The sequence below is a fragment of the Phytophthora parasitica genome, assembly GCF_000247585.1.
Source record: "Phytophthora parasitica INRA-310 unplaced genomic scaffold supercont2.6, whole genome shotgun sequence".
Taxonomy (NCBI): Eukaryota; Oomycota; class Peronosporomycetes; order Peronosporales; family Peronosporaceae; genus Phytophthora; species Phytophthora nicotianae.
The window spans coordinates 434830-447847 of NW_008648992.1; the positions used below are offsets into that span (position 1 = coordinate 434830).

General features: G+C 51.6%; 7 protein-coding genes across 7 annotated transcripts; 2 read left to right on the forward strand and 5 right to left on the reverse strand.

Moving 5' to 3' along the window:
* Positions 1-107: 107 nt before the first annotated feature.
* PPTG_21526 (hypothetical protein) lies at positions 108-224 on the reverse strand (the record flags this gene model as incomplete). The annotated part of the gene is made up of 1 exon (XM_008898325.1): positions 108-224. One exon carries the CDS (start codon positions 222-224, stop codon positions 108-110), a length of 117 nt encoding a protein of 38 aa, XP_008896573.1.
* An 856-nt stretch (positions 225-1080) lies between these two features.
* PPTG_03833 (hypothetical protein) lies at positions 1081-3078 on the forward strand. The gene has a single exon (XM_008897601.1). It carries the CDS (start codon positions 1476-1478, stop codon positions 3009-3011), a length of 1536 nt encoding a protein of 511 aa, XP_008895849.1. The 5' UTR covers positions 1081-1475; the 3' UTR covers positions 3012-3078.
* An 11-nt stretch (positions 3079-3089) lies between these two features.
* PPTG_03834 (hypothetical protein) lies at positions 3090-3984 on the reverse strand (the record flags this gene model as incomplete). Its single annotated transcript, XM_008897602.1, has 2 exons — positions 3090-3116; positions 3172-3984. The coding sequence occupies 2 exons, from the start codon at positions 3982-3984 to the stop codon at positions 3090-3092; spliced, it is 840 nt and encodes a 279-aa protein (XP_008895850.1).
* A 39-nt stretch (positions 3985-4023) lies between these two features.
* PPTG_03835 (hypothetical protein) lies at positions 4024-7931 on the reverse strand (the record flags this gene model as incomplete). Its single annotated transcript, XM_008897603.1, has 1 exon — positions 4024-7931. One exon carries the CDS (start codon positions 7929-7931, stop codon positions 4074-4076), a length of 3858 nt encoding a protein of 1285 aa, XP_008895851.1. The 3' UTR covers positions 4024-4073.
* A 1117-nt stretch (positions 7932-9048) lies between these two features.
* Positions 9049-11071, reverse strand: PPTG_03836 (hypothetical protein). Its single transcript, XM_008897604.1, has one exon. It carries the CDS (start codon positions 10905-10907, stop codon positions 9237-9239), a length of 1671 nt encoding a protein of 556 aa, XP_008895852.1. The 5' UTR covers positions 10908-11071; the 3' UTR covers positions 9049-9236.
* Positions 11072-11517: 446 nt separating this feature from the next.
* Positions 11518-12507, reverse strand: PPTG_21527 (hypothetical protein). Its single transcript, XM_008898326.1, has one exon. It carries the CDS (start codon positions 12066-12068, stop codon positions 11586-11588), a length of 483 nt encoding a protein of 160 aa, XP_008896574.1. The 5' UTR covers positions 12069-12507; the 3' UTR covers positions 11518-11585.
* Positions 12508-12682: 175 nt separating this feature from the next.
* Positions 12683-13015, forward strand: PPTG_21528 (hypothetical protein; the record flags this gene model as incomplete). The annotated part of the gene is made up of 1 exon (XM_008898327.1): positions 12683-13015. The coding sequence occupies one exon, from the start codon at positions 12683-12685 to the stop codon at positions 13013-13015; it is 333 nt and encodes a 110-aa protein (XP_008896575.1).
* Positions 13016-13018: the final 3 nt, after the last annotated feature.

Sequence of the window (13018 nt, forward strand, 5' to 3'; positions counted from 1 at the left end):
AATAAAATTTACAAGAATTGTTACTCCCCAACTCAGCACCACACTTGTCCTTCATGAAGGTGACGAAGGCAGCGACGTCAGGAAACAATTTCTTACTGAGCAGCTTGTCAGCCTGTTGCCACCACCTCCATTCTGACCTCCTGCATCCGCCGGACAGCGTCCAGCTTCTCGCGGACACTGTAACTTCGCTGTTTCGTCTTTTTCTTGGGGGGAGAGTCGTTCATTTTGCAGAATGAAAAGTAAGCATGTAATACAAAGGTTAAGGTGTTGCGTGGTGCAGTTTTATCATAACCATTTAATTGTAGTGTATACATGATTGGGTAAATATTTCAAAATATTTGAATTTAATTGGATTAAAGTGTCACTGCGTTACTATGGAAGATGCTATGTAATGCCGCTTTCTTGTTTTATCTGTCGTTGTCTGTATTGCTAAAAAAAAAAATAAGACTTTTGAAAAGAAGGTTTCTAAACAGTGCAGGGTTACTAAATGTGGTGAATGAACGGAGGAGAGGAAATCTTAGAGCACTTACTCTGTCCCCATAAATAACAGGTTCTTAAATATAACTTACAATATAAGCAAGATATGTCTTTCGATACAAATGCACTAGGAACCTGGTTTTGTGGATGACAGCACTCCTTCAATCATACGATTGCATCTTCTACTGAGCAGGATGCTAATATGTACACAGCTTTGGTTTTGGCTCCAATTCTAAATTGAAACCGGGTCACGATATGTGAGGGCCTTCTATTCTGTGAATTCGTTACAACATTTTAATTTTTTTCTTCATATTAAAAAAACAAACATTGAAAAGATTACTTGTATTTTATTTTTATTCAACATTTCGGTGATCGACATCAAGCTCGACAATGATGACGTCTTCATGGCTACTGATATCTTGTATCGGATAGGTCAAAAGAACTGAATTTTAAGCTAATCCGTGCTCCGAACAAAACCACGAATCATATCGCTGTATTGGAGTGACGTGTTCCAAATGAAATGGCTTCATTTGACGGTGTCACGAAAATCTCACTTTTGCAGCACTGTGATTGGATGTTTCATTTAACTGCTTCAATTGGATATAATGCAGCACCACCCAGGAACTCACAACCTGCGATCCTGCCTCAAGCAACGTCGACGCAGTTGTATCCTGACCTGAGAGCAAGCAAGTACTGACCGAACCGTACTCCAGCAGCTTGACTGCACTCGCTGGCTGTGTCTCCAATTATTCTGCTGATGAGACAGCACGATTATTATGCAGTGCAGATTTCACCATCACTCTGCATGAACTCCTGCCATAAAACGGCCAACGTCAAACGTCACATACAAACTCCAAGTCGTTGTCTGTGGTCGGACTGCATTCACCCAAACGAAAAAGGCTCACTTTCCAACTTGACACCTCCTGCAAGAGTGCGTGCGCAAGGCAGAGAGTCTCCATTCTTCATCTTCTTTTAGACACGTACACACATCCGTCGCCATGGCCCCGCAGCCCGTCCGGCCCGTATTGATGGAGCCGCAGTTGTCCGTCGTGCACACGTGCGGCATCACCTTCTCGCCCGTCAAGCGCGGCTCGCGCGACATCATCGATACACTCAAGCACCAATGCGACTGCGCGCCGCGTTCCGTCTCCATGGGCGAATATGTGGCCAGCCCGCGTGTCACGTCGGGACAAGTGCAGGGATTCGCCAAGGAGTCCGATCACCTGTTAGCCGAGCAGTCCTACGCCATCGATATGCACAAAACAGCGTCTGCAGATGTCCAGAAGGAGCAGCCACGCGGCACCAGCTCGCTTTGGGGCTCTACATTCACTCTGACCAACACTATCTTGGGATCAGGCACCCTCGCTGTACCGTTCGCCATCGCGTCGAGCGGCTGGCTGCTTGGCAACGCTATTATGCTAGCGATCGCCATGATCACGCGGTATTCGGTGCATCTATTGCTATCAGCGAGCGACCGGGCCGGTAGCAATTGCGCTAAGACGTACGAGAGTCTCGGCCACTTCACTATGGGCGCATTCGGCACCAGATTGGCTGAGTTTACCTTCATTTTCGGAGGTTTTGGCACACTCGTGAGCTACTTGATCTTCGTCACGGACTTGTGCGCCGCCGTGCTGTCCGTATCGATGCAGGACAAGTGGATGATCACAGTCACGCTGGTCGCAATTGTCGTGTTTCCCTTGTCACTGAGTCGCCGTATTGGCAAACTGTGGCTTGCATCAGTGCTTGCCATCCTGTCTATCGGCTACGTCGTGGCGTTCGTGGTTGTGGCGTTCCTAGCTGCGTATAATGCCGATGGAGCGTCGATAGGGCCAGGTGTGCAAGCTGTGCGTCTAGATCCGGGTAGTGTCTACACAGTGACGCTGCTTATCTCTGCGTTCGCGTGCCACAACACGGCATTGCCAGTGTACGAAGAACTGAAAGACCGGACTTTACCCAGGATGAACCGTGCTGTCATTGGTGCTATCAGCGTCGCGTTTGTACTGTATGAAGTTATTTCGCTGTGTGGATATCTGCAATTTGGATCGGAGACTAAGGACAATATCCTGCTGAATTTCTCGCCTGAGTATGTGGCTCACCATAAGTCGGTGAAGGTGCCTCTACTGATCGGACAATTGTGTATGGCTCTGGCGTTGGTACTCACCACTCCAATTGCCATGTGGCCATTCCGTTCGTGCGTATTGAGCGTGTATCTGCGAGTGAAGAACGGCGTACAGACTCCCAGTCATGAGGCGACGTACAAGGAGTATATTGGAGTCACAGTGGTGAGTCTGATACTCATCTTGACGTGCAGTATCTTCGTACCGTCAGTCAAGATTCCTCTAAGTATCGTGGGATCCGTCTCGGGATCGCTATTGATCTTCATTATGCCGGCGTTGTTCTTCCTACTGCAGTCGACAGGCCCCATGTTTACTCGTGAACACACGGGCCCACTACTTATGCTCGGCGCGGGCGTCGTTATCGGCGTTCTCGGTCTGTCCTTGACGCTGTTCAAGCTGTATCGTGAATATTCTTAAGATATTAATTTTATCTAACAGGTAGAAACTCCAAATAAGTTTAAAAAAAATCATTCCATTTCGATAATTTTATTGGTCTCAAGTATGAGGATCCATACTCCTCCACTAAGAAAGCCACAGGATCAGCGACAGTGTCGTACTCAACTCCATTCAACTTTACCTTCGAATACGGCAAAATCTTCTCAACTGGGATACTATCGGTTCTTCTTTTTGTGTGTTCGATGGTCCAGTGATCTACCACTTCTGGGTCTGGTTCCATTCGATAGAGATCAAGATATGGCCCCGTGCAGGACTCAATTGGAGCTGTCAGTGCTGGGTCATACAATCTCGCAGCTAACGGATGCGTCGGGGCTACACAAACCCTCCAGATACTATCCATGAAAACATGATACCCCTTAGCTTGCAGTCTCCTTATCACGACAGGCATCGGGTCATTCTGTAGCTGATATCCTACGTCCACATCTTCAGTATAAGGGATGATCCCTCCGTCCCTAACTGCTCCTAGTAGTGTCCCGAATACAAGTGCGGGATCACCTCCAGCCCGCTCCAACTCCGCGTACACGTCTACTAGCAGCATATGCAGCACACTGGCTTGGCACGGCGTTCGCGTCTGCATCAACAGGTCTGTCCTATCAGCACCTGCGCACTCTTCCTCGTCAAACCTCGTCGTGATCGGTAAGCAATTCTCCCATGCTTGGTAATTTTTCATACTGCCGTCGCACAAATAGTCGTGATGGCCCTCGAACCGTGGGGCCGTCGTCTTCAAGGCCGCGACCCAGCGGTAGAAAGCATCCGTCGTGTCAATGACTGGAGCTTGTTCGGGAAAACAGCTCCAGTCGTCCGACGCTACAGTGAAGTGTGGACCATCCGTAGCTTGACGTAACGGGAGGAAGGAGTTATCCGGCGATACCAACACAGCGCACAAGCTCGATAGCCAAAGGAGACGAAAAGCTATGGACGCCGAAGTTGACATTGCCCCTTTCAGAATGACCAACAAAAAGTAACAGTAGCGTGATGGTGTGGACAACACATTATTTTCAGCTTCAACAACTTCAACTTTGCCTAAGATGATGCAGACGTCACTAGTCCAGCATAAATGCCGTTAAGTTGCATCAGTTGCTGGTGCGTGCCTTGCTCCGCGATCTTGCCGCCGCTCACCACACAGATTTGGTCCGCCTTGCGGATCGTCGATAGCCTGTGAGCAATGATGATCGTGGTGCGCCGCTTCAACGCCACAACATTGTCCAGAGCCTCCTGCACCACCTTCTCGCTCTCCGAGTCCAACGCGCTCGTCGCCTCATCCAGTAGCAAGATGTCAGGGTTCTTCAAGATAGCACGTGCGATGGCGATACGCTGTTTCTGGCCGCCTGACAACTGCTCGCCCTTCGTGCCCACTTGAGTGTCGTAGCCGTCCGGGAACTTGGAGATGAAGTCGTGCGCGTTAGCCATCTTCGCAGCGTCCTCGATCTGTTGCTGACTCGGCTGCTCTGCCAAGCCGTACGAGATGTTCTCAGCGATGGTTCCGATGAACAGCGTGGGTTCCTGTCCGACGAGACCGATCTGACTACGTAGCCAGTTGAGATTCAGGTCCTTGATGTTATGACCGTCCAGTAACACCTCGCCAGCCACGGGGTCGTAGAAGCGCTCGATGAGCGAGATAATGGTGCTCTTGCCACCACCACTTGGGCCACAGAACGCGACAGTTTGTCCTGCTTCGATGGTGAGGTTGTAGTGCTTCAGCACGTTGATCTCCGGACGAGTAGGGTACCGGAACGAGATATCTCTGAACTCCAGATGACCTTCGATCTGTGCTAGACGAAGTCCGTCGGGACTGAACGAATCAATTGGAACTACGCGATCACGGATCGCAAAAATGGTTGAGCCAGCCTTGAAAGCCTTGGGTGCATCGCCAAAAAACTTGGACGCACTGCCCGCCGCCTGAATCGACATCATGATGGCCATGAGTGTGCGCATCATGTCGGACATGCTGATGGTGCCATCGTTCACCTTCTTAGCTCCGAACCAGAAGATGAACGCGTAGGTAGCCATGAAGATGAAGGAGCTGAAGCCTAGAGACAGTCCGTTGACTTGGGCTTCCTTGTTGCCTTTGCGAAGTGGCTCCTCTAGCAGCTCATCGAAAATGTCGACAGACTTTTGCTCGAGGCCCAGAGCTGCAATCGTTCGGATGTTACCGAGAACCTCCGACGCATGAGCACCAGGAACCGCCAAGTCGTCGGAGATAAGGGAGTTCCCCTCCATCTCGTTCATGCGAACCAAGATTCCAAAGGCCAGTAGCGGCAGGATCGCCATGAGGATCAGTGACAACAGCCAGCTGCCAAACCCGAACGAAATGACAAGCGCAGCGAACACAGTGAAGATGGCCAGCCACAGTTGCGCCTGAGAGTCACCGGACACCAAAGCGACCTTGACGGCGTTCGTAGCTAGGTCAGCCGTCAATGCACCCGTCGCGTTCTCCTTCTCGTCGAAGAAGCCCACGTTTTGTCGGCACAGACCCTCAAAGTTCGCGCTACGTAGCCGAGTCGTGACCTTCTCACTGATAAACTTGAAGCTGTACGTTTGCATGTACGTAAACAGCAGGATCGCCGCCGCGCCAACGAGATACAAAATGCCGCAGAGCTGCACATTGTCGTACAGCTCACTCAGATATGATTTGTCTCCCGAGTCCTCGTACAGCCCAAACTTTTCCGTCATCGACGTGATCATTTCAGCTACTAGCAGCGCTGACACCGGGGTGAGAATCCCACCAACACAGGCACCAATGAGACCAACTACGTAATAACGGAGCTCGGGTTGGCTAACCTTCGCCACATCCTTCAGCCCGAATGGCTTCCTGTCAAGCGCATTCGTCTCCACATCACTCACCGAAATGTCCGTCTTCGCTGACACCACACTCATACTACGCGCCATGGAGTTGCAGATAACCTCATTTCCACTGGAGCCACTGGTTTCTTCTTCTTGTTCGCTTTTAGAGCCAAGTTCTTGGGTATGGTGCATTAATCGGTACATTCCATCCGCAATCTCCAGCAATTCATCGTGTGTCCCGCTCTCCACAATGCGCCCTTCCTTCAGCACGACGATCTTGTCTGCGTTACGAATGGTACTCAATCGGTGGGCGATCACTAAGGTTGTCATGTTCGTTGAGGCTATCAAATCGTTCAATGCCTGCTGCACAATCTTCTCACTCTCGTTGTCTAGAGCACTCGTAGCCTCGTCCAACACCAGAATACTAGGCTTACGAACGATAGCACGAGCAATCGCCACGCGCTGCTTCTGGCCACCAGACAGCGATACGCCCTTCTCACCAACCAGGGTGTCGTAGTTCTCCGGCAACGACATGATGAAGTTGTGCGCGTTCGACAGCTTGCACGCCTCGATGGCTTCTTCACGGGTCACGTTATCTCCACCCATAGCTATGTTCTCGAAGATTGTCGTTGCAAACAGCACCGGTTCTTGGGAGACCATACCGATCTGCGAACGCAACCACTTGACATTCAGCGTCTTGACATCCCGACCATCAAGGTAGATCGCACCGCTGTTGGGGTCGTAGAACCTCTCCAAGAGTGCAATCAAAGTACTCTTCCCGCCACCACTGGATCCTGCGAACGCCACGGTTTGACCAGGCTCAATGGTAACGCAATAGTCGCGGAGAATCTGAGCATCAGGACGGCTCGGATATGCAAAGTTGACGTTGATAGCTTCAATTTTCCCCTCACACGAATCGGGGATGATGCCTTCGTCTAGGTTCTCGGAATTGATGGTGCTTGGAGTGTCTAAGATGGCAAAGAGTTCTCTGGCTGCTCCAATTGCCGTCGACACGGCTGTAATGTTAGGAGAGATTTGTCCTAATGAACCAGTCCCCATCATGACGGCGAAGAACGCAGCGAACACGTCTGCCGGCGTGGTGTCGCCTTGCGAAGCCTTCCACCCACCATACCAGAGGCCAACCGCTTGCATAACCCACGTACTGCTAAGGAACCCAGCAAGCACCAAGGACGACGTCTTGTGCATCGCGATGTTTTCTCTCTCCGCTAGCAAAACCTTGTCTTCAAACTTCGCGATCGCCTTCTTCTCGCCATTGAGCGAAGCAACCGTACGGATAGACCCCAGAGTCTCCTCGGCCACTGAGCCAGCCTCAGCGTACACTTTCTGGGCCCACTCAGCTTTAACACGCATTGTGTTGATGACCCAGCTCATCGATAAGGTGGTGAAAGGGATAACGCAGGCCATGACCAGCGTCGTATCCCAACCACGCACAAAACCAATAGCAAAGCCTACAATGAACTGTATCGTATAGCGGATAGAGTCGCCGAGCTTCTGACCCATGCCGTCTTTGATCTTCACCGTGTCCCCTGTCAGTCGACTGGATAGTTGCAGTGCGTCGTTCTTGTCGTACCAACTTATGTCCAGATACAGCATGCGCTTGAGTGCCTCGCTTCGTAGTGCCTTCATCTGACGCTCCGCACTGTAGTAGAATGATACGTAGGACAAGTAGTCCGTGACAAACAGACCCACCGCGATGAGAGCAAAGTCGAGTGCACCCTTGTTGACTGCGTCCATATCCATTGGGACGTCTCCAAACCCCGTAAGGACATCACCGAAAACAATTGCCATGAATGGGAACAGTGCACCGTTAGCTCCAGTAGTGATGATACCGACGGTTAGCAGCACCTTGTCCATGGCAGTCGCGTAACGATACAGATCGGTGAACGCGAAGGAGGAAGAATTGTCTCCTTCTGTTGAGTCGGTCTCGGAATTGGAACTTCTGGATTCAACGGTACCGCAGTCCTTCACAGCAAACGCTTCATCAGCACCGGCAGCATTTACTGCGCGTGCCGTCTCCAGTCGTTGGTATGATCCATCATCGTTGGGCATCCTCTTGGACTTGTCCAAATTGGGCATGGGATGGCCGCGTGCGTAGATGGATAAATGCTACAAGTAGTTGTATTGGTTTGCGGGCAAATTGCGGAATGGTTGGTAGCGACGCCGATATTCAAACACGAACCTGTCGCTAGTTTTCGTGAAGTTGCGTTGGTGGAGCACAAGACCAGCGCATACAAACTGCGACGCTCTCCACTCACTGACGCATACCCCCCAGGTTGTACATGATGAAGCGGCTTATCATCAACATTGCCCAGTGTAAACAAATGGCTCCAGCTGTTTCGTCATTTCGTGCCGATTACAATCTCCTGTGTTGACGCCACTAAAAATTGAGCTTGCGAAATGGCTTTACAGTCACCATGCAGCTTTGCAGGTCATTACAGTCGTGGCACGATGTGATTGGGCATAGCCTCGTTACGGTTGTGCAAAGTTTCACGTGTGTAGAAAAATATAGGATACAGGAATCTAAATTCTACTAAAGTAAGTTACAACGTTGCTTTTTTCAACCAGAAGCGTTTTGTTTAAGAAAAACATTTTAGATTAAAAAAATCAACTTTCATCCACCTGTTGTGATAAATCACTTCATCAATTTTTTTCGCTTGTTTACGTCGCGATACTCAGCATCGTTTGACTTTATTTTACTCGTGTGGAATCTAATACAGCTTAAGAAAGACAACGGTAAGTATTTCTAATATTGCTGAGAAATAACTTCACGCTGAAAATATCCAGCAACACAGCACAAATCGAATTGCTTGTTGGTCTTATCATCCTAGTTATCACCACAAATGGTGTTTGGATGGCTTTGAAAACGGCGCAGCAATGAACCTCGCAGTAAAGGAACTGGATCGGCTAGAACTGCTGTTGAATCTACAGTTGATGAGGCTCTAATAAGTGCAGCAAGGACGGAATTGTTGTGTAGGTGTAGGATCACGGTAATCGCCAGAGCTAACAAGAAAATGAAATGCCTTCCAATACTTCCATCTCTGTCTTCAGCACTCCGTGGCTCGATGGAGTTGTGGGGATTTTTCATTAGTACATCTGCATCGATCATCTTAAATTTTGTCATGAAACTTGACCAGTCATTTCACTCAATTTTACTTGTACTTGACACTTCATGCAGTTTTCACCTAAAAAAAATTAAAGTCAACTTTTTAAGCATTTCATTTTTTTACCTCTGAAAAATTAAAATGACGACTGGAATAAAAACTGGGAAGCATAGAATCAAAATGGCTCGTGTATTTGTAAAAACTGCCGCTCCTACGCATGGATAGTATATAGACACTGTGACGCTCCGTCGCTTCATCTAGACGAGCACGTCGCGGTAGCTTAGCAGTCCACAAGCTGCTGGTAGAGCGAGCCCAGATCCGTCTGCGAGAAGTCGAAGCTCTCGAGCTCCACGATCTTGATCAGACCGTCGTTCGAGTCGTCAATGAGCGTCAAATAGATCGTGTTCGAGTCGTACGAGCGAGGAGCGAAGTTGTCGCCGCCGGGGCTCAGCACCGTACCGTCGTAGAAGTAGTAGTGCGTCGTCACCTTGTCGCGTTTAATGTTCGTCTCAATGACCTCGGCAATGTCGAGCTCACCGCAGCCGCCCACGGGGCCCATGCCACGGCAGTTGCAGCCGTACTGGTTCGAGTGCATCACCTGGGCGTTGAGCATCCAGATGGCCGGCTGGTCGGGCGTGGTGCCCTTGGGCATCTTGACTTCCGTCACGAATGCCTTCTTACCGCCGCCCCAGCCCTTGTAGTCGTTGTCGCCCGAGAAGCCGAGGCAGTCGCCGTTGCACTTCTCGCCAGTCATGATGTTGATCTCCACGCCCGTCGAGATACCGGGGCCACCGCCGATCTTGGTGGGGTCCGAAGCCTCAGCCAGCTCACCCGAGAAGACTGTGGGCTCGTCAGCCTTGTCCTTGCCGTCAGCCGAAGCGTAACCCTGCGGGCCGTGCTTGTTCTGGCCAGAGTAATCGATGTTCTTGTTGTTCATGAACGTCAAGTTGTCCACCGTGCCGTCCTTGCTCGAGTACGAAGACACACGGGGCCACGATCCGTTGCCTCCTTCGTCCGAGTACACGGCAATGTTGTGGATCTCCAGAGGGCCACGGAAGATCAGACTCACGGGCTCGCACATGGGGCCGACGGGGCTGTTAACCTGGACGGGCTCCTTCGTACAGCTGCCCAAGTCCGTCACGCGGTTGTACGAGCCAGGCACGTTACCGGCATTCTTGCCCTTGTACTCGTACTTGGCCTTGACCTTGCCCAGGGCGGCGTAGCTCTGCACCGTGCCCTGATCCTGCTGCTGCTGCTGCTGTTGCTGCTGCTGGGAGCCATCCTGGGTGGCGCCACGCTCCTCCTGAGAAGGAGCAGCCGTCGTGGACGCAGGGTAAGACTGGTCAGTCTGGTGCTGGTCCTGCTGCTGGGTCTGGTCCTGCTGCTGAGTTTGGTCCTGCTGCTGGGTCTGGTCACCTCCGTCGGCGTGGCAGAACGTCACGTCCAACTCGGTGCCGACCGGGCAGCTGTGCGTCTTGATGTTGTCCATGGGGAAGTGGTAGGCATCAGCGCAAGACTGCTTGTCATCAGCGGCGCAGAATAGAGCGGAGCACGTGCCCTTGCCGATGTTCTCCTTGGGCTGGATCGAAATGGGCACGTTGAAGCCCTTCTTGCCGCCTTTCTTGCACTCCTCGTAACTGGAGCAGTAGCCAGGCATGGGAGGGATGACGCTCAGGTCGTACCACAGAGTTCCATCGCAAGCCAGCTCCACCAGAGTCGCCGACGTGTCAGCAGTGTGGCGGTACATGTGCGCGGGGCCGGTGACGTCCTCCGTGTGCGAGCTGCCGACGGGGATGTCGGCCACCTTGGAAGCGGCCGAGCCAGACTGGCTGTGGTACAGCTCGATGGGGAACGAGCACTTGTTGATGAAGTTGACGGTCTCAGCCGAGGCCGCCGCCGCGTACAGGCACGTAGCCAGAGCGATCTTCGCGGGCATCGCCACCTTAACCATGTTGAGGATCTGTGGGGGGAGTGGAGTGTCTCTAAAGTAGAGAAGCAGTCAGGCAGGCAGTTGGTGCCAGCGAGCAGATTGCAGAATGATCCTGACGCGGCGACGAGCTGACAAAGCCACAGACAAGGAGGATATTTCACCCACGAGCTGCAGCAGGCAACAGCAGTTAGACAGGCGAGGATCGCGGTAACGGTTGCACATTGGACTGACTCGCAAGGAGTCAGAGCAGGCGATGGGACAAAATTGACATCAGTGCTACTGTATTAAAACCCTGTGATACTAAATAAAACGGTTGATACGGTTTCACTTAAAGCCCCAGTTGTATCGAACATTTAACTGTAAGGTTTGATACCCCGTCGAAAAAGGTGTCACACTTTTGCTGTACGAACGACATCCTTACAACTGTACGACGCGAAAAAGAGCGTGCGATTCGAACAATCTTGGCGCAGATTGTGATGCTGGGTATTGTAATGTCTTGGAAGACTCGGAAATTAAAGGGCCCGAGGTGTCCAGAGAGATCTGCTCGAACGGCGAGAAGTTGTGGCGTGCGCGCTCGCAGATTGCGTGCGATACCAGCCGGACGCAGGAGCTCCATGAGCTCCAAGCACGCGTATTGAAGGCTGCCAAAGGTGGCATCATGAAAACCCACATGCATCAACATCAAAGCTCCACGGCAGCTCATCGTCCGCCCCCAAGGAGCGGACTTCCAACGCGAAAATAGCCACCCCGAAGTCGAGATGGCTCCTGTCCGATCCCTCTTTTAGATTCTGCCACATTGCAGCCTCGCATGCCGCGAAAAACGCAAAACTTGCATGATTTGGAGATATATTCATGGGACTGTCCTCGCTGATAACTATACCAGGGCCGCGTCTCGCCAAGTGCGACTCGCGCCATCGCACAGATGACCATTTGATCCACCCAAAGTGAAGTTTCATGGAATTCGTGGGGAAGTTTGGACATGGGAGAGCTTTTGGACATCTGCTCCGACGGCAGCGCCGTCTGGACTGGTGAAAGCCCCACGTCGGCGCTAGTTGATCTTTCATGGAAAACCTTCGCGTTTTTTGGTGCAGGACGAGTCCTTACGCGTGAAACTTTCGAGCGAAACCTGCTCTTTAGACGCACACAATAGACTCTATTTGAATAGAGTGAATACGGCGTCATTGGGCCACCGCGAGCCACACTTGCTCCAGTGCCAATCGCACCTCGCTGGATACAGTAGGTAAAGGCGTTTCATGCCGCTTTGATTGCCATGGAGAGCTCGACGTAAGCACAACAAGCAGGGGGCGACGCGAGCTCGATCGATGTGTCTCTCGGTGGAGCGTCAATGCCGGTGATTAGAACCAGCCGGTGCTTTAATCGTGCCTTGTGCAGACACTAGAGACTCTCCTTCAAACCATCACGATGCCCAAGGACATCGCGAACGCGCGATGCAGGAACCAGTCATTGCCAGCAAGCAACATGCACTTCATCGTTAAGCGAGGCCTTGTGTGACAAAGCCGTCGTCGTATTGCGCATGTATCGCAAAACGCTCCGGCGATCTAAGATCCGCGAGTCGACGGTCCGGTGGTTTAGAGGCAAGCGCCCTTCCCCTCCGTCTGCGAATCGTAGCCCTTTGGTGCTACTGAAAGATACGCAGGTCAAGCTGACGGGGTAGTACCCCGGTACGTCATAAGACAGTCAACGTGTTCGACTTGCCCGCGCGCTATTCTGGGCCAGAATTGCTTGGGTTACAGGATGTTTGAGTGACTAAAAACGCGTGGCGGCTCCAGTAGAATATGAGTTCTTCGGCGTCGTCAGACTCGCGATCAGATTCTGGTCTCCGCGACATCCATCGGCTGATCAGCGAATGTCATGAAGTGCTGGAAGTAGACCCGTCTTGTCTGCACACTCGTGCTGTACGGGGCCATGCCTGCATGAAAGCTAAGCTGTGGGATCAAGCAGTACTGGACTTTTCAGAGATACTACGCTGCCGTCCAGACGATATCCACGGACGATTCAGTCGTGGTATGGCGCTCTTCAAGAGTGGCCGGGTAGACGACGCCCACAGCGACTTCTCACGCGTCCTCGAGTTGAATCCAAATCATGTTATGGCGCGTTACGCTCGGTAAGTA

What these genes read in the sequence shown, in the direction of transcription:
- PPTG_03833 (XM_008897601.1), top strand. Translation starts at nt 1,476, where the DNA reads ATGGCCCCGCAGCCCGTCCGGCCCGTATTGATGGAGCCGCAGTTGTCC.
- PPTG_03836 (XM_008897604.1), bottom strand. Translation starts at nt 10,907, where the DNA reads ATGGTTAAGGTGGCGATGCCCGCGAAGATCGCTCTGGCTACGTGCCTG.
- PPTG_21527 (XM_008898326.1), bottom strand. Translation starts at nt 12,068, where the DNA reads ATGACGCCGTATTCACTCTATTCAAATAGAGTCTATTGTGTGCGTCTA.